The sequence below is a fragment of the Drosophila innubila genome (genome assembly GCF_004354385.1).
Source record: "Drosophila innubila isolate TH190305 chromosome 3R unlocalized genomic scaffold, UK_Dinn_1.0 2_E_3R, whole genome shotgun sequence".
NCBI lineage: Eukaryota > Metazoa > Arthropoda > Insecta > Diptera > Drosophilidae > Drosophila > Drosophila innubila.
In genome coordinates, this window is record NW_022995380.1 from 25606039 (window position 1) to 25631605 (window position 25567).

Sequence of the window (25567 nt, forward strand, 5' to 3'; positions counted from 1 at the left end):
AGACAAGGAACAAGAAAGATGAAGATACACGGAGATAGCTAAAGATCGACAAAAGTATCGGCTGGATAAGCCTGAACTATGACCTTGTATTTTGAATTCATCAAGCGTATCATATGAAGATTTGCAGCTAAGAGATAACATAAAAGATACAAATGTATCTACAGTCATTAAGATATATAAAATATGACCTAAGAATTTGAACTTATCAAGACTTATCTCGCGTAATTGCAACTATTCTTACACTAAGATTACACCTATTTATTTAGAAACTGACAAAAGCAATGAATTGGGTTAAAAGATACAAAAGTATCTACAACCCTTTTACAAGGAAATTGCTGTTATTGATGTACTTTAAGCTAAACATAAATGTGTTATATATGCTTCATATTTAATGATAGAAGAAGAAAATACATAATTAAAGCTAACAAAAGTATCTACAGCAGCTACAAAAGATGCAAATGTATCTACTGTACTATAAACATTGCTGATCTTTTATAAACTAAGCTAAGCCTTGAACTATGACCTCGAATCTTAAAAAATTGCAATTCGACATTTTAGAGATACAAAACGAGAGAGAGAGAGAGAGAGGAAGATACACACAGTGTATTGTAACGGCAATTTGAATTCAACTGTTGCATAGACGACTAATAATCATGTTGCACACTCTTACACACACACACATACACACACACTCATACACACACAACAAACAAGATCAGATCGGTAAGGAGTTCAAGTCCAAGTCAGACTCGTTGGCCAGACATCTGCAGATATGTGGGTACCCGACAATGAAGCATGAGAAAAACGCCCCATTGTGAGGCAAACAGAAAAGCAACAATTGCAACAACAACAACAACAGCAGCAACAACAACCACAACAATCATTGAAGAGAGTATGAAAAACGTAGCAAGTTGCGTGTGGAGAGTTGTGCCAAAGTTGTTGCCAGTTGGCTTTAATGTTGCATTTTCAAATGCTGGTTGGTCGCTGCCAACACACACACACACTCTCACACACACAGAGCAGTAGGCTGTAAAGTTGTCAAACTGGTTTGCATGATAACTCTCCGTTTGGATGGCTGACTGTCTGACTGGATGGCGACCAGGTCGCGCTTTTGCTTCAGCTGATATGAAAAGCACGAGGGTCGTGGTTTCTTTAAGGCAGAGAAGGAGTGAAGCTTAAGGAAGACAGAGAGAGAGGGAGAGCTAGAGAGGGAGAGAGCTAGAGGAATTCATATTGCACACACGCACTGCTCTGTCTTCCTCTAACTCTCCCTCTCCCTCTCCCTCTCCCTCTCAGTCACAGTTCAGTCAAAATGGCTGCCAACTGAAGCTCAGCTCTTGGTGCTAATTACAAGTGCAAGCTAACTGATAGCACGCACTGTTGTGACTATGGGCCACATTTTGATGGACAGCAAATGATGGCTTCAAATGAAACGTTGTCTGCACTGCAGTTTTTAAAAATGTATAAATCATTGCCAACAAGCAGAAACACACACACACACACACACACACACAAACATACACAGCATGAGACAAGTCTATAAATAAGCCGCAACGCAGTCAACAACGGGCGTGAAAATAACATCAACATGAAATGAAAATCTAAATCAAAAAAACACTAACAACTTAAAAATGAAAATGAAAATGAAAATAAGAAAACTGTAGAGATTCTATGCCGGCGTTCAACATTTTGTCAACAGCGCCGCGTGGGCGTCTGCAGCTGACAATTTCATATTTATAGCAGCACATTTTCATTTTCATTTTCAATTTCCAATGCGGAAACCCCACAAACAACAAAAATATAAAGAAAAAACTCACACACGCACTTTAAAAATAAAATATATATAGAAAATTGCGAGTCATGAGTTGAGTTGAGTTGATTTGGTTTGAATTGTCCAAGTCCAAACACAACACAATTCTAATCAGTTTCACATGGGCAGCTCATAAATTTTGCAAGCAAACCGGGTGACTAAATCAAATCACTACTGTTTAGATACTGCTCTTGAAGCGCTTTTATGATGCCCCAATAAATGCAATTATACAACCAGTAGCCACATTCACAGTCTACAACAACAATAGCAACAATAACAATGTCCTCGTGGGGATTTTCGATCATGGTGTTCGCCTGTCCCTCACATAGGGTATCTCTCAGATACGTGACAAGATCGTGTAGGTGTCATAAATTGTATGGCATTTTCAAATCAAATGTATTTCATCAACTTGGCCACGTGCTATCAGAAAGCAGCAGCAACAAAATCAGTTGTCATAAAAGTCCAAGTAAAACCCAATACACACACACACACACACACATACACGGACATACTTGGAATTATGATTGAATCAGAACTGCTTTTAATTTCTCACATGATAAATTTATAGAAATTTGAGACACTAAAAACCGAAATAAAAATCGAAACGCAATCCACAAAAGAGCTCAAGTCCATAAAACGCCTCAAATGTTTTAGCTCTCGAGTGTGTGAGTGTGTGTGTTTGTTGTGCGTGTGTGTATGTGTGTGTGTGTTTGTAGAGAATTTGTTTTTGCTACGTTTTTATTATGCCAATAGCTAGGAGCTGCTCGTCCGGGTCCGCCCGCGTTTATAGCCCTGGCATTGTGTTGGCCATAAACCTGTGCGGGCGAGCGGACAGACGAGCGGACGTGTGTGTGTGTGTGTGTGTGTGTGTGTGTGTGTAGTTCGCAGTCTTGAGCACTTGAGTAATGGCCATAAAGCGCGCCCAACAAACGGCCATAAAGCAATTTATGCACCCGGCCATGTCGACTTTTGGAATCAGCGCGCACAGTAGCCAAACAGACGGACGGCGATCACAAACCCAACAACCACCCCTACCCCCCTCCCCTATCAGCCCACTCACGCCGCAGGCACTTGAGAAACTGCAGTGATAACAGCCTACAGTTATTATTGCCTCCAAAGACTGCAGCCTAAAATGTTGTGGAACTGGAACTAGTTCATGTGGTTCAATGCACGTTCTTCTTCCCAGTTTATTTAAGCTAATGTGTTTTATATGTGTGTATGTGTGTTTGTGTGTTGATCTGCAGTTCGGCATTGTGGCGCCTAAATTGTTGCACGTAGCTTCACTAATTTTCATTATTACTTTTGTTATTTCGTTGCGTGCCACGGCGCCGATGCCCCTCCGCTCCCCCTTCCTCTAACAAAACAACGCGGCATGCGGGCGCTGTTCATAAACAAACAAAAAGACAAACAAACAACAACAACAATTGCCGAATTACTACGCATAGCTTTGGTTGAGAGACGCGCTGTCGAAATGTTATCAAGGTTTCTAACTTGCAGACTAAAAAAGCTCCAAAAATATTTCGAACTAGAAAATTAAATAATAGAAATAAAAAAATCGGTTTAGTCATACAGCAAAATATTTTATCTTTTCTTTAACTTAATTTGAGAACTATAAAAAAATTAGAAAGAAATAAATGTAATATTCAAAACAATTATACAAAAGATACTTTTGACCCACACAATTTTATTTATAAAAGTTACAATAGGCTAATACATTTAAAGAAAGCTGAAATCATAATTTGACGCCTGAATATTGTCACAGATTATAACAATTTACTTGGTCTCAAGTTTAAGATACATTTTATGATTGTATCTAACGTGACCTTCGATCTAGCGGGAATCTAAGTGACATCATAAAGTTGTCGACATTCTGCCCACAAAAAACATATGTTACCAAAATCATTCACTTGAAAATTGCAGTTACCTCAGTGCAGTAACCAGAGAGCCATGCAAACCTATCAAATTTCTCACACCTACAACACAGCTAACTACAGCAACAACAACAACAACAAATAGATACATTTAGGTACTTAAAAGCTTGCACAACAAAGTATCTTAACCCCTTTGCACCACTGGCAGCTCCAGTTCGAGTTGCAGTTCTCATTCCAACAACACACCCACCCACACACAACAACACACCACACACACACACTCAAATAACACACAAAAGCTGAACAATAATTTTGTTGTAATGCAATACCAAATATTTTATTTGCTAAGCTGATGACGTTGTGGCTGTTGTTGATGTTAATGATGATGTTGTTGTTGTTGTTGTTGCAGAGAAGTGCTTGTTTAATGTCGCTGATTACCTTTAACCGACATTAACAGCAAAGAAAACCAAACCAAACCAAGCCAACAAAACCAAAACAAAACAAAACATAACATAACACAAACATAAACCGAAATGCGTTCCATCTACCAGAGTCATCGTTGTTTTTATCTTTATAATGGGCACACAATATCGGTAGTAAAAACTACAACAACAACAGCAACAACAACTATAAATGCGACAATTGAGGTGACAATCCAAGTGCGAGTAAAAGCTACGAGTTGTTCAGTTCCACATTGCGACTGATTTACTTTTTTTTATGACCCTCATCGTCATGTTTATAAACGCACATGTATCTATAGCTATATAGCTATATAGCTATATATATGTATAGCTGTAACTATGTCTACAGGCCACCTTTTACGAGCCAAACGACTCACTGAGGTAGCTCCAAGATACTTCTAACAATCTGGCAAAGAAGCGCGTAAACATTAGCAACATTCTGTATTGTCAATATTTGCATTGGAATGTTACAGCCTAAAAGCAGCAACATCAACAACAGCCACAACAACAACAACAGCGGCATGTTGTAGAGATTTGTGTTGACTACTTGTGGCGCATATCAAATGGTACCTGTGTATCTCTATCTGTATCTGTATCTGTATCTAATGGATCGCTCTCTTCATTTGCCTTTTGGGCCTGGACAAACATCCGGTGTTCAAGCGCTGATAACATACCAAAAAATGCAGAATGCACAGCTGGCATAACCATTACAGATAATGCTCGACTAACACATATCCTATGTGACACTGCAAATGTATCTAGGAACTTCTAATTAGTATCTACAAGCTGTAAATAAGTAACTGGAGCTATAAATAGATTTTGAAGTAGTCGCATATGCCCTATAAGCTATTCAGAGGGTATGTGATACTAAAAATGTATAGTTTGTCGCATATACTTCAATTTTTATTTACATAAAGTATATATAACACTTTAAATATCTAGGTAGTCGCATATACCCTTTAATCCATTTACACACAGAGTATACGGCCATCGATTGTCAACACTCATTGGCCAATTTGTCAAGGCGGCAGCTCGACGCTTCTCTTGCTTTTAATTGAAAGCGTTTAGCACACGTCTAGGCCGTGGGAGAGGGCCATAAATCATGTTGGCTCATAAGTAACGGCACATAAATAAGAGCGCAGCGAAAGAGTCGGCCAAAGAACAGAATGAAATAGTTGGGATGCCATTTCGAGAGACAAGATGAGAGATTGCAATGGGTTCTACACTTTAAGACTAATACTTTACACTATCTTAAGTTGATGCTCAAAATTGCCCATAGTACATATACAGTAAGTTGAGTAATTGATTTGACAATAAAACAAAATTGATTAATCTTAAGTATTATTATTTTTTTTATTAAAAATGTTCTAAAAACCAAAGGCAGCCAAAGTAAAATAAAACGAATTAAAAAAATTATTTGTCTGAATATTGTATCTTTGTCAATACAATTACTTGGCATACTGTAGCTCAATTTAAATAGAGAATCTTTCAGTTTTTCTCTGCGCATTTTCCAGTCTAGCCAGCTAATGGATTCGACTTGATTGTTTGATGAACGTATTAGGGACTAAGTAATGTGGCACTCACACAGCGATAATGTATCTATGAGATACAGCATGCACCATTTCATATCGTATATAGAGCTGTTAAAAAGGGTCAAACTACTGTACAAATATTGAAAGTCATCAGCTGTGCTGACGATCCGTCTAACGACCCCAACAAATGTGCGCACAATCTCAACACACACTCTTTCCGTGTGTATAAGAGTGTGTGTAGTGAGTGTAGATTGTACATTTTCGAGTCGGCAAACTAAATAATTACATTTAAAAGGCGCCAAGTGGTTCCATAAACAAATATTTGACTGCACAGAGCAACAAATTCTAAATTCGTTGTGGAAAATTAAATGGAAATTCCAATTGAAATTCAAGTGTAATCAAATGCGCTTGCAGCTGCAAGTTGCATGCTGAAAGTAAATATTCATTGCCCCTGGTGGGTGGCAGGCTGTGAATCTGAAACTGTGGCAGGCTGTGCCAAATCAATTCACGCTGTGAATTGCAATTGCGACGTGCAACATCAACAGCAACTACAACAACAACAACAAAAAGATTGCTCTCTACGGCGCAATTGTGGCACGAACAAATCAGCTGTGGGGTTGTGCCTCACCCCTGGCAACAGTTGCGGCTGCGCAATCCGTATCTGAATCTACTGCTCTTTTCGCAGTTATATTTTTTTCTCCACATTTCTTTTCTGTTTTTTTTTTGCTTTTGGTTTTTGGCTAACAAGTTGGGCAAATGGCTGAGCCTTTTGTTTGTTGGCAAAAAGAAATTCAAAACCGAAAGACTCGCTGCCTTTAAGGGTTGCAAGCAGCAAATAAAAGAACAATGCTTTAATAATATAACTGCGCAGGGAGAGAGTGAGAAGGTAGAGCTGAGATTAAAAAGGTACCAAATTCCAAATAAAAAGGCAAAGGTTTCTGTATTTTTTATCATTAAACGAACCAAACAACAGCCCAAAGGCTAAAGCTGTGCCACAGAACCAATTCCAATTCCAATTCCAACAGCGACTGAGACAGGGAATCTCTGGGCACAAAGGAGATTAAGTTCCTTTTTCTTATTCAGCAAACGAGTGGAACTGAGGGAGGGACAGAGGGACGGACGGAGGTAGACACACGCAAATGCGTAGAGTTCCAACGCAGTTCCAAGTGAGCATTCCAAGCCTACGAGGATAGTTTGTCCGTTCGTCCGTCTGTCTGTCCGTTTGTCCGTCTGTCTGCCTGCCTCACTGACAATACAACAACTGTGCGCAAGCGTAACCTTTCGTACCTGATTATTTTTCGGGCTCTCTATAGAAATCTCTTTTCCTTTTCCTTTGCGTTTTGTTTCGTTTCATTTGGTTTCTTTCGAAATCAGAAAATGCAATTTACGAAAACAAAAAAAATAAAAATAAAACACAATGTAGGGAAAAGCGAGATCCCGACAACGGTGCCACATTAAATTGCTTTTGTACAAGCCATAGGCCAGGCCAAGCCAAGCCAGGCCAAGGCATTGATTGGTATTAACGCTTTAACCTGTTCAGGTTTCTCTGTGTATTTCAAGCAGGTAGCTGATGCCTCTGCCTTCTGCTAATCCAGAGCCAACTATTCACAATTTGGCCAGTAAGTTGAGTTATGGCTCTAGTAGAAAGTTGCTCAATTGCTTTGTCAATGCCGTGTGGCATTTGCAGCTGAAGTAATGTCAAGGACAGTTGCAAGCAAGGCAACAACATGATATACACACAACAGACAACTGACAACACACAACACACAACAGACAACAGATATTCATGTTGTTCATATGGAAAACAGCAATATACACATTCAACTAGAGATGATGAGACGCGGGTCCAAAATACAAGTATCATCATCATCATCGCCAACATCAGTTTACCCGCACTTCATTAATCATCATGCCAAAACAGACAGTCCCCCCTCCTGTGTATCTGTAAGATACAACTACTTAGAAGCAGGCACTGACGCACGCATCGTTGCAATGCTGCAACCAAGAGAACAACAACGACAAGAGGGGATCAAGACAATGAAGCAACGTTGTCAACGCCAAGAGCAAAACAAAAATCAACTCATCGCATGTACAAACTATTAGCCAAAATGCCAAAAAGTTGTCAGCTAAAAGACATACAGGGCCAAAAAGGCAACGCAAGTTACTTGCCTCTCATTGTGAGGACTGATTTTCATTAAAAATTACTTAAAATGAAATCATAAAAATTATTTGGGCAATCAGCATGGGGCTGGCTGACTTTTGGGTTCTTTGTATTTGCCACAGACAGAGAAAGAGACAGCGACAGAGACAGAGAGACAAAGGCTGCAGCACATTAAGCAATTTTTGTATGGGGAGAAATCAACGACAACGACAACAACTACAGCAACCACAGACAGAGAGACAAACAGACGGACAGACAGACGGACAGTCGTACAGACAGACAGTCAGTCGAAGAGACGACGTCAAAACGTTTTTGGGAGCAACAACATCTTTAGCTTTTGTTGCTTATTTATAAGTACATACATATGTATTAATATATATGTGTATTTTAGATATATTTTTATATATATATATATATATGTGTGTTTTCTGCTGCTGCTTTTAAAGAGAAATTATAAAGCGTTTCCTTAGCTGCATCATTAGCAGCGCCAACACCAAAAGTCGCCTTTAACTAAGCATATGCCAAATGACGATACGTCGAGATCTCGATCTCGATCTTGTTCCCCTTCTCGCTCCCCCCTCTCACATTCCCCCTTTGCGTTTCTCGTTCTTGTTCTGTGGCGTTGGCGTTGGCGCATTTTACGCAGTTGCTTAGTCAAAAAGATACATAGATACATATGCATATGTATCTAGCTGCAAACTGTCTATATCAAATGCATCGACAGTGGGGCAAGCTAAAAAAGTATCGCCACATATTTTTAGCGCCCATGTTGGCAGCTCTCAAATGTGCTCCCCCTCGCTATCCCCCTCTTTTCCCCTCTCTGTTTGCTGCACAGTTTTGGCTTTGCTTTGCTCGTTTGTTAAAATTCGATGGGCGAATGACATTTTTGAGTTATTTTTGTCAGCCAAAGACGAAGACGAAGACGAAGATGCGGCAACAGACAACAACAACAACCGCAACAACAACAACAACAACCAACGACCCCAAAGTGTAGAGCAACATCAATTTAGAAGGCAACTTAAAAAAAGAAATAAATGAAAATAAATGAAATTAAATCAAATCAAATCAAATGCAAGCGACAACTAAGTTGTTCATGGTGTTTGTATCTGTATCTGCAACTGCAACTGCATTTGCATCTGCATCTGGCTTTGGATTTTCTTGGCATGTTGATGTAGTTGCTTTGGCTCATTCACAGCGCAAAGTGTGAAGTAATGTGCGTGATAGTGATAACAAAACGAAGAAAGCAATTAAAATTCAACAACAACAACGAAATTGCAGCAAAAGATACTTTTAAGAGCGATCAAACTGAACTTTATTGGCATTTCATTGTCAATTTGACAAAAGTTCATCAAAATCTCGCGCCACAAAATCGTTAACAACAACAACAACAACGACACCTCGCATTGCCAAAGGACCTAAACTGCATCTTGATAAATGTGAATGTGTTGTTGTTGCTGTTGTTGTTCGTGTTCTTGCTGCTCGGGGTTTTATTACCCTTGGCGGGCCTGTCAAAATTCCAAATGGACCATAAATAAAAACATCATTTTAACTGGCCAGCAGCAACAACAACAACATTGGCTGTCTTTTGACGTTGTTGTTGTTGTTGTTGTTTTGCTTTTTTGGTCGCCAAAAATGTCGCCGTCATGAAAATCTCTAGATGGAGCCATAAGTTCTGCTCAATCCCTCTCTTTCTCCCACTATCTCTCGCGCTCTTTTCAGCTGCTTCTCTGACTAAGCATCTGTGTGTATTTAATGTGATCTCGTTCATAAAAATAACAGTCAGCGGTTGGGAAAGAGAGAGAGAGGAAGAAAGACGGCAGCAGGATGTGAAGCTGCATGCCACAAGAACGACTTGCAACATTATAATTTGTATGTTAAAACATCGTAAATTATTTAAATGTCAGTGTGGCAAAATATATAAACATATATATTCGCTTGTTTGGGCATTTTTTATGAGCTCAGCTTTTGGTTTTTGTTTTTTTTATTTATTTTTTTGGTGGGGCAAGGGAAGTGTCAATTGTGGCATCGCATATTTGTGACATATGGCAAAGCCAAAGACATTGTTGTTGTCAGCGGCAAATGTAATTAAGTGCAGGCACTTGGAAGAGAGTGAGAAGGGGGAGCAGAGTGAAATCGAGAGAGAGAGAGAGAGAACTACGTAATCCGATCATTTAACGGCTTGCTTCGTTAGACTCGTGTGCCGCGATTTTCGACAACAGTTTGCAGCCAGCCTGCCAACGAAGATGTGCCGCATGTGGCACATGTGGCAGCCTGTCTCCAATTACCACCACATAGGCAGAGATACTTATAGGGAGAGATAATAAATACAGGGTGTAGTTGGCTGTTTGCTGCTTAGTGTTTAGTGTTTACCTGTTTACTGAACATTGCAATATCCTCGTTAAACGATTCCGACGAACAAACATCGCCACCTTGCACGCCTGGCTCCCTCGGCGTACATGTGGCCAATTCGCATTTCTCGAATATTAGCGCCAAGAGCGGGAATAGCGGATGTCTGCAAGAGAACGAGACAAAAAATTAGTAAGAGTTGACAGTATTGGCAATCTTAAAAATACAATCTTTAACTTAAATACCTTTCTTGATACTAAACATTGTAAACATAATCTTATAAATTACAATCTTCAATTTAAATAAAATAAAAAGTTGCTGCAAGTTGTAGTCTTTTTTTTTGCAGTGTATTTCTTGGCCTTTTAGCTACAATTTCCTGCCATGCAAATGGACAGCAGCTGTTTCAGTTCACAAAAAAAAAAGGCATCTACATACGATTATAATCCCACAGTCTACAGTTGGTAAGCTGGTCCTACATTTTGACGGATTAGTTCAGCCAGTATGCATGATTTGACCATTTTTATTTTCGTTTCGTTTTCTTTTTTCTGCTTCTGCTTCTTTTTCCTACTAGTTTTTTGTTTCTTTGCTTCGTTCACGCTTCAAGCACAAATTGCACCTGAACAAAATTAGGCAAAAGAGCAGCGAACCCTCTGCCGAAGTTGGCCCAAACGAAACAGCCCGCCCAGGCACTTCATTTTGGCCATTAGATGGCACACACACACACAGGGTGAGGGTGTAACCCTGCGCTTAACAAACTATTAATAAGCAGACCATGGCCCGAAACCCCTCGACTGTTAATGCCAAAGGGTCTCGCGCTTTTTACAGTTGACTGCGTCAAGTTACCATTTCCATTTCCAATTCCATTTCCATTTCCATTCTCATACTCATTCCTACTCCAATTCTATATCCATTCCCACTGCTGTTGGCCAGGATCGAGCAAAATGAAAGACTGAATAAAAAGTGTGCACTCATTTGCCATGACTTGGCATTTGTGACAGGCAGCTGAAGTTGTTGTTGTTGTTGTTGTTGCTGTTGTTGTTGTTGTTGCACTCCACTTGAGAAGGTGTTAAGAGAGTTCTGCGCATGTTCAGTTTATTGTAGCGGCTGCCTTTTTTTTCATTTCGTTTATTTTGTATTATTATGATTATTTCAAGGTGTCAATTGTACAAATAAGAAGCGCATTTTTCGAGTTTTATTTACAGCAGAAGCTGCAGGTGCCAAAGCCGCCACAAACGTGTCCAAATCCAAAGCCAAAAGTGTGCTAATGAAGTCATGCGTCATGTGTGAGCACACACACTTGAGACGAGGACGAGGACGAGAAGGAGGACGACGCTGATGATGAGGACAGTCATCAAATAAGCAACAACCGACAACAGCTGATTGATGGCAGCTCAAACTCAAACTCAAACTCAACTCATTCATAAAATTGCAGTCGAGAATAAACAAAAAAACAAACAAATATTTGCTTATTAAAATGCGCAAAAAATGAAGCCAAAGACAAACATGGATTCAAGCAGCTGTCTCTGCCAGTTGCAGCAAATGAAAATTGGCAGTTGCTAAACTCCTTTGTCCAGGACACGCAACTGCAGATGATCAATGAATGCATGAATGACACGATCAACAAGTTGATCAACTTAGAAAAAGCCGAAACCACATTTTGGCAAATTAACACCAAACAGCAGGACTATATAAACTGAGACGGCATGGACTCCCTAATGCCTAAGCACGTCCATGTGCCGTGTCCGTCACTAAACACGCGTCACACCCCCCAATAACCGCAACAAGAACACACACACACACTCAAAATTGAAAGAAGAAATTTAGTTGCCAAAAAGGAAACCCATAATTTTGTATTTTGCTCAAAACGAAAAAGGTCACGCCCATTTCTACTCAAAGAACAAAAAAAAAAAAACGAAAAACGAAAAACCTAAAAAGGAAAAACATGGCCCTCACTTAATTTGTTGTTCTTTTTGGTGTTTATTTTTTGCTTTTTCCTGTTTTTAGCCAAGGATCGTTGGCATTAAGTCGCGTGTGCGTTTAATTTATGTTACTCCCTCACCAGCGATATCTTCTTTTCGGTGCCGAGAGGTGCGAACAGGCGGCAACAGGTGGCAGGTTCTGCCCAGGGATCGATCACAGCAAATTGGTATTCAATATGTGAGTTAGCTGATCAGTGGCTGATCAGGGGCAAATTGCTAGCGATCTTCGAGAAGGGCACAAACACTTGAAATAAATTGAGTCAATTTTCAATTTGTTATTCATTAGATAATCTAAGATCCTTGTGATCAGTAACTAAGGAAGATCGCTATAGTTTAAACTTGGATTTAAGATCTAACTGAAGTTTAATTAAGTGGAGTATGCAAGTGATCTATATTAGATATAAGAAAGTCATTGAAGTTCAGGCTCTTAGTTGCTTGTGAAGATCACTATATTATTATTTTTTAAGTCAGAACTGTAATTCATTAGATGATCGTTAGAGCGATCTTATTTATTAGATTATATTTATGATAAATGAATGAAGTCTTCAAACTAATGTGAAGTCTCTTAACTTAACTGAAGATTTTGTGTAGAACATTAAATCAAATTGGTTCCTTAATAAGATCTTCAATTTATAAACTGATCTCAAAAGTCTGAATATCAATCTACTCGAATAAAAGAACAAAGTTCTCTGCTAAGTGATCAATAGCTTATTTTATGTGAACTGATCATTGATTACCTAGCACAGCAATGATCAGTTTTTAAGCTACAACTTGATATACACTTTTGAGTTTTGGTTTTGTTCTAGCTAATCGCTTGTTTTGCTCGACTTACTTCAATCTACTTTATGAATGACCGTCCGATTTTATGATCAACATGTTATCACAATAACAAAACTGGTTCATTCACAGTTGATTTCAGCAAAAGCTCACAATAATTTGACGTCAAACGTTTAGTTAAAAACCGTCTTATGTATGTAGTTGGAAATTGGCATTAACTTACTCATAAATCGCATCCTTATCACGTTTGTGTACCTCGGGTATTGCGCCCATGAGGTGATTAGCAACCGGTGATACATGACTAGGTGTACCATGCGCTCCGGCCCCGGAATGGTAGCCGTGCATCCCAACTGTGGCCGCTGCCGCGGCATGCGTCATGTGCGGTGAATGGTGTGAGGGGAGGCCTTGCAGTCCCGGCGGCCGATGGCCGACATGTGGATCGTACATCGCCGCTGCTGCGGCGCCAGAGTCCATGCCGTAGCCATGCAGGCCATCGTCATACTGTAGGTAAGAGAGAAACAGAGAGAGACAGAAAATTAGTATGAGAATTATTATGAAAATTTGAGAAATTTCAATTACTCGTTCAGCGTCAGGAATTGCCAGCTACAAATTGTATCTTCATATGCAAACATCTACACATATTTAATCAAGTAATTCTTTTGATTAAGCTATACAATTTACAAATCTGATTTTATATTTTTTAAAATATTTATTAATTATTTTTTGAGCAAATTAAAATATGGTAATTTTGCATGTTGTCAAAACAATTACTTGACGCACTGTATATTAGTTCCAAGCACGTCAACAAAAATTAAAGACCCAAAAAAAAAAAATTTTGTGTTTTGACCTTGTGATTACTTTGGCAGCGGCATTATATAGATACATACATATATATATAATTGTTTGTATATGCATATATAAGTATTTTTAGTTTATTATTGTTGTTCTTCTCTTCTTCTTCTTTTTTTTTAACGTTTTTTGCATATTAATTAAGCGCCAAAATCAGCAGCAACAAAACAGTTAAAAGAAGCGCAAAAAAAAGTAATTTTTAATGTTATCAGATAATCTGTTCCAATGTGTGTGTGTGTGTGTGTGTGTGTGTATGTGTGTGTATGTGTGTGAATGAATAGCAGAGTAACTCTCTAGCTGCGTCTCTCTCTCAATTGCAAACTGGTTTTGTATATGCAACGGCAACAACTACAAGCAACAACTACAACAGCAACAACTACAACACAAAAATATTTTTTAAAGTTCAACGCGGTGTGATTACTGCCTTTTGTGATTGTTGCTGCCGTTGTTGTTGCCGTTGTTGTTGTTGTTTTTTGTGTAAGATTTTTATCATTTTTATACTCAAGTGGCGTCGTCGACGCTTCACACTGCATAATTTTGGAGCTGAGAAAAGCTGGAGAGGAAGGAGCAGCAAGTTGACAAGATTTTTGTGCAGCGACAAGAAATGATGGCACTTTTTGCTGCCGAACCTCAAGTGAAGTTTTCCCTCGCATTTTTCTTATCGCCCCGGAAAAATCTTTGACACTAAATGAGCAATTGACTGAGTGACGCTTTGCCGGCTTTTGGAATTGGAATTGGAATTGGGATTGGCATTGAGATTGCAGTTGAAGTTGAAGTTGAGAATGGGAATGGGAATTAAGAGTGCGACAAGTAGCTCTTGACTTGGCCAAGAGTTTAAGTTTGCATTGAAATGTGTCTATCATTGGCCTTCTTTTGAGTTTGAGTGTGTGTGTTTGTGTGTGTGTTTGTGTCTGTGTGTGTGTGTGTGTGTACTTGCCACCTGCCCTTTTGTCATTTTGGTTTGCTGCAATCCTTTAGATACACACAACAGATTAGTTAGCAAATCGAGTTTCGACTTTTGTTTCGTTCAACTTTTTGAGCTGCTCTTTATTTTTTTTTTTGTTGTTGTCACTGATTCTTAGTGTTGGCGTCTCTTGTATGCAGTACGAGTGTGCATGCAAGCAAGATACAAACTTATAGATACAACAGCCAGACTGGCCGGACCAGGCCAACGTCAGGCTAAGCCAGGCCAAGTCAAGTCAAGTCAAGCCAAGTCAAGCCAAGCCAGAGCAGTCGAGCAGTTAAACTATAAAGTTGTTATGCTAATTTTAGTGTTGGTGGCAAAGACAAACGAATAAACGAATCAACGAATCAACGAATGAGCGAAAGAATACGAATACGAATACGAGTACTCGCTTGCTTTTAGTCTCTGAAAATTACCACAATTTGTACTTGTACATAAGTAATGTGGGAATTGAGCGCCAGTTTTCAGTCCCCAAATGAACGGACTTTTGTTACTTGTTGTGTTTTATTTATTTTTTTGTGTTGCTTGTTGTAACTGAACGCGCCAAAATCGACAGTCACTCTAAGTCTCCTCACTCTCTCTCTGTATATCTCTCTTTCTCTGGTGAATCAATAACCCACAGCCAACAATCAGTGGACGTGAATGTGGACTTGAATATAACAGTAAACATGGCTCAGTTGCTGTTGTTGTTGTGTTGTCTGATTTTGACAAGTTCAGCGCCGAAATCCTTCAAAAATTTATGTATGTGTAGCCAACAAACACACACACACACACATTTATATACATAAACCTGGCAGTGACAGGCGCAGCAGTCGCATGGCCAACAGGATATTCAGCTAACAGGGCTCGTGAGTTTCAGAGTGGCTGCTCTTGTCCTTGTTCTCTGTCTCTGTGTGTGTGTGTGTGTGTAGGTGAGTGTGTTTTTGTCGTGCTTGCGAGACATTAAGTCATCGAGCCCACAATAACAGCTACAACAACTACAACAACGACAACTCACTCAACACAATTGTTAGCTTTAAATGCTACAAAAGTTTGTGCAGCACTTTAAGTTTAACACACAACCAACAATTGTTGTTGCTGTTGTTAGTGTTGCTGTCCAGCCACATATGTCAAGCTAACGGTTAAAGCCTGACCGCCCAAACAGCCAACAAAGTGGGCGGCAAAACTGGCCTGGCCAAAAAACATTTGCACAAACAATTTTCGGCGTGAACTTGAAACCGAAAACTCTGTTGCAAAATTGCACTAGATAACACACACACACACACAGGAAAGAGACAGCAGCAGGCAAAAACAATAGAGCGAGATGGAGACTGTTGTTATTGTTGTTACAATTGCTGTTGTTGGGGGAAGTTTATCTAACGGCGCCAAAAACTGAACAGCGACAGACTGCAAGAATTATGAGTGTGACCGTATGCCAGTCTGCAAGTGTGTGTGTGTTTGTGTGTGTGTGTGTGTGTTTGTGTGAGTGTGGTGACAATGGCCGCCATTTTAGCAAGACCTAAAACTCTCCACACATGTGTCTGCTCCACATACAAAAGCAACAGCAACAACAACAACAACAACAGCAACAACATTGTGTGTGTTATTGATTTCTTATTTTGGGCAAACACTTTTGCTTTTCTACATTCTTAATTGCGACGACGTTGGCCGCCTAATCAAAATTAATTGTTTATCATGTTGTATTTGAATTTGTTGCGTTTTCTTTTTATTTAATATATTTATCTTTTTTATTTTGCTTGCCTGCTTAATTAGCAGACGAGCCACAGAACGAAATGCGACCCTGAGAATTGGAATTGGTATTGGAATTGGTATTGAAATTGGTATTGGTGTTGGTGTTGTAGGTGTGCCAGAGAATCGCCCCAGAGTTTTGGCAGAGTAAGAGTGCCGTAGTGCCGTAGTTCCCTACCCGTACCCGGAGCTTAGAGCCGTAGCCGAAGCATTTCATTAAGCTGAGCACACGCCCAGTTTTATTTCTATATCATTTTTCTGGCTGCTCAGTCTTCATTTTGGCTTTGGGGTCGAAGCCGATGTTTTGTATGGTTTATTTGGTGTTAGACAATTAATTTTTGTTGCGTGCTTTGGCGTTGTTTTAATTTACAGTTGCAGCCCGACTCGATTCGAACACGCTCGCTTTTATTGGTATTATTATTACTACTACGAATACTAATAATAATAATAATAATAATAATAATATTCGGTGCCCTGTGAAGTTCGTCCAACAAACAAAAGATCCAAATTAATACATACATATAAAAAACGTGTGCATATTTTCATCTACAAAATTATATTTAAATTCTTTGCACACGCTTATTCATTTCTGAAGTTTGAATTGCTGTTGAAAACAAAACAAAAAATAATTCAACAAATTTTTTAAGCAAAACATATATCAAATGATCGGTAGCTAAATTTAAAGCAGCGCGACTAAGAAAAAAACAAAACAACAACAAACAAAAATTCTTGACTCTTTAACATTTATAATGTGTATAGAAAAAAGACAAAATATGACGTCAGAGCAAAAATGTATTAAATAAAAATATCAGACAAGAAAAGAACAAAAAAAAAACAAAGATGAAACCATTTTCCACCTGACAGAAACTTATTATCATCAACTAATTAAAATTGAAGAAAATGAAATTGAAATCCGTTAGATAATTAAGGCTCAGACGTAGACAAAGTCAAATAATGACTGATTGATATTTGTGATATTTTTTCTAGCTGTTGTCTTTCAATTTTAATGATTTATTTATTTATCTCTCTCAATTTTATTGATGCTCAAATAATAAAACTAATAAAACAAAAGCAAAGAAGGCACACAAAAACAAATGCTGGCTAAATTATACAAATTAGATTAGTCATTTGGCTTTTAACTAATTTATGTATAAATACATATGAAATGAACTATCTGTATCTACAATCTGAGTATACGAATATCATTAAGTATCTGCTGGCGCTTTTAGACACGTTTTTCAAGGCACTTTGCTATACAAATGAAAATATGTAAGTATCTTTTAATATGTATATATCTGTATCGGTATCTGTATCTGTATCTGCATCCGTATCTGTATCTATACATTGTATTAATTTCTAAATATATATTTAAAGAACAACTTTTAATATTATCTCACATTTTCTATCAAATTTTCAACAGCACGCGGCGTCTATTTAATTAAATTGGCTAGCCCAACAACAACAATAACAACAACAACAAATAGAAAGAACAAGCAGAAGACGAGGCTAAAAGAACGAAGCGGAGCTGAGCTGAGGTAAACGTTGGAGTAGCTGCGTCTGCGTCTTCGTCTGGGTCTGGCATGGCAAAAGTTACTCAAAAATACTAAAATAAATTGCGTGCTGATGGCTCATTTAATTTAATGAGCGGCGTGCAACTTGTCTAAATGATTTTCCACGTCTTTTCGTTGTTTTTGGACCCTCATCTACACCCGCCAACATTTTCAACTTGTATCAGTAAGTTTATAGTACTGTTTTTTTTTTTTTCTTTGTTTGTACTTTCGAGTAAGTCAAAAAGATGTAATGGAATTCACTTAACTTGCCGAAAATTAACGCTCGCTTAGCACTAATGTTTGGTAGGGGAAATTACATTGTGCGAAATATTTTGAAACAACAAATTTTAAAGACGATTTGAGCGCAAATGTAAAAAGAAATGAAACTAATGAAAACACTTCCAACGGCCTCTTGGCAAACAACAACAACAACATGGCAACTAGAAACGCACCAGGCACCAAACGAGGCACGCAATTTGATCATTAAACATGAAGCTCTTTAGCACACGAGAAAAAAAACAACAACAACAACACAAGCATATAACCCCAATTGTAGAGTAGCAAAGGAGTAAGAGTAAAGAGTAGAGAGTTAGCTATGTGGATACCGATACCAATACCAATATAACGAACCCCCATTTAGCCTGCAAAAATATGCATAATTTTCTTATAAATTCTTGTAATTTGCCCCCGACGAGAGGCTCTTGAATTGACTTTAAGCTGCGACTTGTCTTAACTTAAGTTCAACTTTTAAATATGCCAAAATGAGTCATGGAACATCTAAAAATTAAACGGCTTTCTTGGACAGCAACTATGATTCATTTGGGGTACAGTCTTACAACAGATACAAATCTTATCACTGTGCAACTAAATCAAATTTGCGAGGTAAGAGTCTAAAGGCAGGAGCATATTCATGCCTCAACATTTTTTATATGAGATTTGCTGATGAAAATATTTAATTTAATATAGGTTATTACAAACACAACAATTATTTATAATAAAAATAAAGAAAATTTAATTGAGGATTATAAAAAGAGGTATTTGAAGTCACAAAGACAAAGTCTACAGACTATGCACATTGATAGATAGATACCGCGACATAAAAATTGCACTATAAAATCACACAAAGGCAAAACAATTTAAAGCCAAATCGAAAAACGGCCGCACATTTAGGCCCCAGAGCCACAACAGCCAAACAAATGGCGAACTGCAAAAGCGACGAACGACGAATGTCGAATGTCGAACGGCGGGACGCGAATGCCATTTTCTGCACTGCACTTTTATTTGATTTTGATTTTTATTTTGTATTTTGTATTTCGTATTTTTATTTATTTTTGTGCATTTATTTTTTTTTTTTGTCGCTCTCTCGAGCAGCGCACACTAGACGAATTATATTTTATGCCACAAATTACGCTGTGGTTAACCTTTAAATTAAAATAACACCAAAACAATTTTTGTGTTGAATGTTGAATTGCAGCAGCGGTCGCTTGTGGATGTGTGTGTGTGTGTGTGTGTGTGTATCTGTGTGGCAGCTGCACAAATTGCAATTGCAATTGCAAATTCTGTTGCAGTTTGCTCGCATTTTTTGTGATCATTTTTGCTTCGTTTTTCATTAACTGTGAGGCATAAAATAATCAAATTATATTTTTGTATATAAAAATTACTTGCCGCCATTTGTTGTTCTTGCACAAAAGTGAAAATTATTGTTAAATAAAATGAAATGAAACTGGAATTGTAATTGTAATTGTAAATAATAAAACCACAGCGTGTTGCTCTCAATGAATGCTGCCTCCCTGACTCTCTGCCTTCTTCTCTATGCCTCTTTTACACTTCTCTGCATGGCCTCGACAATGTGCAATAAAATTATATGCATCGTATCAAACACACACACAGATACAGATACAGCTATAGATACAGATACAAACGAATCTGGACCCGTATGGGTCTTTGATGGAGAAATTGGAATCTGAGAACTCACACTAAGAGTTGCCACTGGCGAGAGAGCGAGAATCTCCATGTTGAGACAGACAATGCGAGAATTTTGCGTATTAAACCACAAGCGTAAATTAATGTTCCAAATACAACAACGACGGATTCAAATTGTACAGTAGAGAAGCGGAGAAATGAGAGGAGAACGAAGAACTGAACGGTAACATATTAAAATCACCACAAAATTCCCGCGGGCACTTTGTATTTTTTTTTTTTTCTTTATCGCGCTTGAAACTGTCCTCTCCCCAGAGAACTGGAGCCATATATATAAGTATAAATTTATATATACTTATATGCATGTCCCATAACTCAAATGGTTGCTAATTACAACTACATACACATACCTATTATCTTGAAACTCAACGGATTTGCTCTCGTTTTCTTGTAGTTTTGAAAGATTTAACGATCCATAGAAAAATCAAGTTCGTTTCACACGTCTATGTTAATCAATTCATAAAGTTAAAGTTGGTAAATATGTTGGTATGTGATTGTATCTGAGATTGAGAGAAAGACTGAGACAGAGTGTCAGTCAGCTGATTAGCATTTTATTTATGGCTAAAGACGAATTAAAAAATAATAATAATCGAAACTATGGAGTATAGTTATAGATGACGAAACTGGGTGTAATTATGTTGAAAATTTCCATAAAATGTTTTAAATATTTAAGGAAATTTAAAATAAGAAATAAACCATCTTATAATTGTCAAATTTTAAATAGAAAGTCTTTCAAGCATTTCGGAATATATACTTTAAGGTATAAAACTGACCAAGCTCAATTTATATTTTTAAAGAATGTATGTGAAAATATTTCTCGCAATTATTTGTTGATTATCAATCTTATAATACTTGATTAATTATTTTATTAAAATCAAGTCACTTGACAAGAATGAAATACTAAAATCAATTTTCACAACAGTAATACCGACGGCAACACAAATTTGAATTTAGACACTTTTCGACTGCAATATTTGTTATCTACGGATTCTACACTAATCAGCACAACTTTAGATTTCATATTTAGAACCAAATTCAAAACATTTCACATTCCACTAAAACTTAATTTAAGTTGTAAAACACTAAGAATCATAAAAATTTCCGATTTTTCTTGACTTTGTGGCTAATATTATCTCAATAATTTTGGATACCAACAAAAAAAAAAGCCGTCGCTGAAAAACACCGACGCTTAATGGGAACTTTGGGAGATGAATCGAAAAATCGAATGACTTTTGGATACGGAATTATTCAATGGCACTGACGCTGACTTTCTTATAATTTGGGGGATTTTTTTCATTTTTGAATATGATATAATGTACTACTTACCCTAGGCTGAGCCATTAATGCTCTGGGAGCGACGTCTAACCCGATTTGTGCCACTTTTAGTGGTGTACAGACAACAGTTGGCGGCGCAACACAAAACGAGGGGCCCGCGTCCCTTGCGTCCTCGTCCTCGTCCTCTTCGGCGTCGGCGTCCTCGGCGGCGTCGTGATGATCTCTGTAGATCTCGAGATCTGTTTGGGGCCTCCTGCTACGCTTGATGTTTTAGTATTTTATTTATTTTTTCTGGCTTTTTGTTGCTTGACACTCACAAAAATATTATTAGAATATGTGTATTTATAATATTTTGAATATTAATTCTCTCTTTTTATAGTTCTTCTTCTTTTTGCACTTTATGCTTCTACTACTGCTTCTTCTTCTTCTTATTTCATTCGGTTTTAACACAGGCACATTTGTTAAAATCTTTGCTTTAGATTTTCTTTATCTTTTTGCTTAGATTTATGTATTTAATTTGTTGTTGTTGTGGTTGTTGCTGGTATACTTTGTTGTTGTTGTTGTTACGCGCGCGATTTTAGTTGTTGTTATTAGCGGGAGATCTTTTAGTTGTTGTATATATTTATATATATATATATATATATGTATGTATATAAATGAATGTTTATATAATATTTACATATAATTTGTTGTTATATTCTTGAATTATTTTCTTGTTATTTTGGGGTTTATAAAAATCGTATACAATTTGTTTTTATTAGAGTTGTTGCTGTTGTTCTTAGTATACTGCTGTAGAGTTGTTGTTGTTGTTGCTGTTGTTGTTGCTGCTTGTGTGGGCCAGACAACATAGTTTGCAGTTGTTGTTGTTGTTGTTGTTGTCGTTGTCATAAATCCATTGCAGCTGCTGCTTCTTCTTCTTCGGGACTTTTTGAACTTCTTCTGCTGATCTCGTCAAGAATTGTATCTTTGTATCTTTGTATCTTTTTGTATTTGTTTTGTCGTATACTTCTTGCTTCGTATTCGTATAATATGCGCACTATTTATCACAGCTGCTTCTACATACTATAATATACTACAAAAAAACAAAAATTGTTGTTGTCAATTTGAAGACTGCAGCTAATCAACATTAACTATGTAACTGTTTACAGTTCTCGTTTACGTTAACTGCACTTTACATTAAGAGTTTCTTGTTGTTGTTGTTTCCCTTCTTTTTTTTTCTTGGGTTGTTTGCGTTGTTTCAAAATGCAACGTGAATGGGAAAAATGTTATAAATGTGTTGTTTTGTTTTAGCGACGGCAACGCGACGGCGACGGCGACGGCGACGGCGGCGACGGCAGCAACACGATGAATGTCCGTTAACGTATGCTCCGTAACGCGGTGTAACGTAACGTAACGACCGATCGTAACGTCGCGTAACGAGACGCGCGCGCTTTTCTAATTTCTGATTTGTGTTTTAGAATTTGCTGTGTTTTTTATTTCGGTAGCTTGCCAAAGATCGCGACGATGAAATATTTCTACTTGACCGCAGATGTTATTGTTGTTGTTATTATTTTATTATTGTTGTGCGGCATTAACAATAATAGATTGCTATGCGATAGCATTAATAATATTTTATATGAATAGTAATAATAATTATTTTTATTTAACGGCTGCGGCGATGGCGACGGCTTCGGCGTTTTCGGCTTCGCTTCTCGCTTCGCACACAACACAGACAGCACAAGCACAAGCACGTCGTACGCGGTTCGAAGGCAAATACACACTGTCAATCATGCTCATGCACGCTTGCACGCCACTGTCTGCCCGATCGTACACTCACAACACACCAACACATCAGCGCACACACACACACACATAGACAGCGGCGACGCAACAATTGTGCCATTAAAAAAGGTTGTACAAAGCGAAGGCTCATAAATTTAGCAGCAGTGCGAGTGCGATGGCTATACAAACACATTTCGACTCCGGCGAATTGTGTTGCGTGCGTGTGTGACTGTGTGGATGCGTGTGTGTGTGCTGTTTAGTTTGTTGCTGTAAATGCGGCGAATTGACGGTAGTGAGAGAGCGCAGGCGCTGGGCGCGCTCTTGTGAGCGCACTACAAAATGGGGCCCAAAGGCAGAGCGCAAAGGATGATGACTGATTTGTTAGTACGCCTTTTCTGTCATACACACACTTGTCACAATCTGCCTTGGCTTGCCTTTGCCTTTGCCTTCGCTGTGCTCTGCTCTGCTCTGCTGCTCTGCTCTGCTGCGCTCAGTTTTGCTTTTTTTGTTTTTGTTTTTGTTTTTGCTATTTGTTTTTCGACTCTTTTTGCGCAACGACGTCGTCGTCGTCGTTGTCGTTGTCGTTGTTGGCGCTCGCTCAACGTTCGTTCGTTCGTTTGAAATTTATTTGGCTTTGGCCAAAAGGAGACGGCTTATAGGTTTTGGCCGCTGCCGACGCGACGCGACGTCGCATCGCCTCTCTCTGCCACAGCGACTGGCAGCAGCAGCGCTGTCGCTGTGCGTGCGTTGAAAATCAGCAAAAACCAATCCCATTTGTTATTTTCGCTTGAGTGAGTGGCAGTTTGCATCAGTTTGCCATTCAGTCTTCTTTGGTCGCCCCACCTGTGCGCGCAGGCATTGGGCATTGGGTGGCTTTCTATTGTGGCACTATCCGGGGTTGGGGAGGTTGAGTGTGTTCTCTGCTTGTGTCAGTGAGTGCTTTCAGGTGTTTTCTAGTCTTTGCCACTCCAGACGTTGTCGTTTTTGGCATTGCCTTCTTCTTTGACTTGCTTGTCCGTCACTTGTGCTGTAGTGCGCTCAACTTTCGCTCAACTTTTTGCGCTCTTTGCACACACACACACACACACAGACGCATGCAAAGAGAACAACACACACACATGCATAAGCGCACGCACACACTGCCAGTCAAATAGGCAACGCCTTCAAAAGCTGCAGCGACGCGACGCTGTCGTCGTTGACGTTCTTGTTGTTGTCTTCGTCGTCGTCGTCGTCTTCGTCTTTGTCTTCGTCAGGCGACATGGCGATCCAGCCACTTAGGCAATGATCCTGCCAACAACAACAACAATAACAACAACAACAGCTGTTCGCACCGTGAACTTTGTGTGCAATAATAAATCGCGCGCCTATCAAAATTCAACTGGCCAAAATGCATATCCTTCCACATACAGTTAGTCAGAAAAGTGTTTACACAAAAGCTAAAATTCACGTACGTACATCAAGCAATTGTTTGGACAAATGCATAAATACAGTGTCAATTTTACACAATTTCCCATGCCATAAGTATTCATTTTTATTTTATTATTAAAGAAAAATATTTTTGATCGAATTCAACTATATTAAAAAATAAAAAAAAAATAATGCAGTTAGTCAAGCAAGTGATTTGACAAAATCAAAAACTTGCACAATTTCCAAAGCAAATAAATATGAATTTTTATTTTATTTCTTATTTTGTTATTAAAAAAAAATGAATTTTTCAAACTCAACTACCAAAAAAAAAAAAAGACAACATCAAAAACTTGCAGAATTTCTTTACCAAAAATATATGCTTCTAAATTATGGATATTTATTTTTGGCTATGTTTCTTAAAACCAGTTAAAAAATAAGAAAAATAAATTTCATTGCACTAAATTGTATTTAAATAGATAAATAAAAAAACAAATAGGAGTATTTTGGATTCAGTCAAAACACTTTCTTGACTAACGGTAAGAGTTTGTTGTTGTTGTTGTATTTGTTGCTGTTGGTGACGTCGTCGTGTCGTCGTCCTCGTGGCAGTTTAAAAAGCAGTTAACACATATTCCGAGGCAATTTTTCAACAACGCATTTTTGGGCTGTGCGTCCTTTTGTTTTTGTTGGCCTTTTTTGGCCATTTTTTTTTGTTTTTTGGGTTTTTTTGCTAACCGGCGAGCGGCGCCCGGTCGCCATTTTCATTTTTGGGGAGCCAACGGCAACAACGACGGCTGCGCTGCTGCGTCGCTGCGACGCCGGCGCTCGTTTTAATGTTGCCGCCGTTTTTGCGCGTTTTTGGGAGCAACCAAAAAAAAAAAAAAAAGATGAAACTGAAAAATGAAAAATTGCTTTGTTGTTTGTTTTGCTGGCTGGTTGTCTGTTTGGGTTTTCCTGGCAAGGATGTGAATGTTGCCACTGTAACCCGATGACAAACATAATGATGATGATGATGATGATGATGATGCATTTAATCTGGTTTCCATTTCAAAAACAGCTGATCATAATTTGTTCATATTCAGATTTCTTACTCCTAGAGATTAGTATTAGTTTATAGGA

The 25567-nt window shown here is 38.3% G+C and overlaps 1 protein-coding gene and 1 long non-coding RNA gene across 4 annotated transcripts in view; both read right to left on the minus strand.

The window, feature by feature from the left end:
• The window catches only part of LOC117791662 (homeobox protein homothorax), a 121410-nt gene extending 99552 nt beyond the window's left edge, over positions 1–21858 (minus strand). Inside the window, exons 1-3 of one of the 3 annotated variants that reach the window (XM_034631471.1) lie at positions 21335–21858; positions 13161–13438; positions 10206–10347 (exon numbers count right to left, since the gene is read on the minus strand). In XM_034631471.1, the coding sequence (XP_034487362.1) occupies positions 10206–10347; positions 13161–13438; positions 21335–21349 (435 nt within the window). In that variant the 5' untranslated portion in view covers positions 21350–21858. The remainder of the gene's footprint in view (positions 1–10205; positions 10348–13160; positions 13439–21334) is intronic. The other 2 variants (XM_034631472.1, XM_034631473.1) reach the window with 2 other exon arrangements.
• Positions 21859–22264: 406 nt separating this feature from the next.
• Positions 22265–25567, minus strand: part of LOC117790457 — a 37190-nt gene continuing 33887 nt past the window's right edge. Inside the window, exon 2 of the long non-coding RNA XR_004617979.1 lies at positions 22265–22355. This is a non-coding gene — a long non-coding RNA (uncharacterized LOC117790457). The remainder of the gene's footprint in view (positions 22356–25567) is intronic.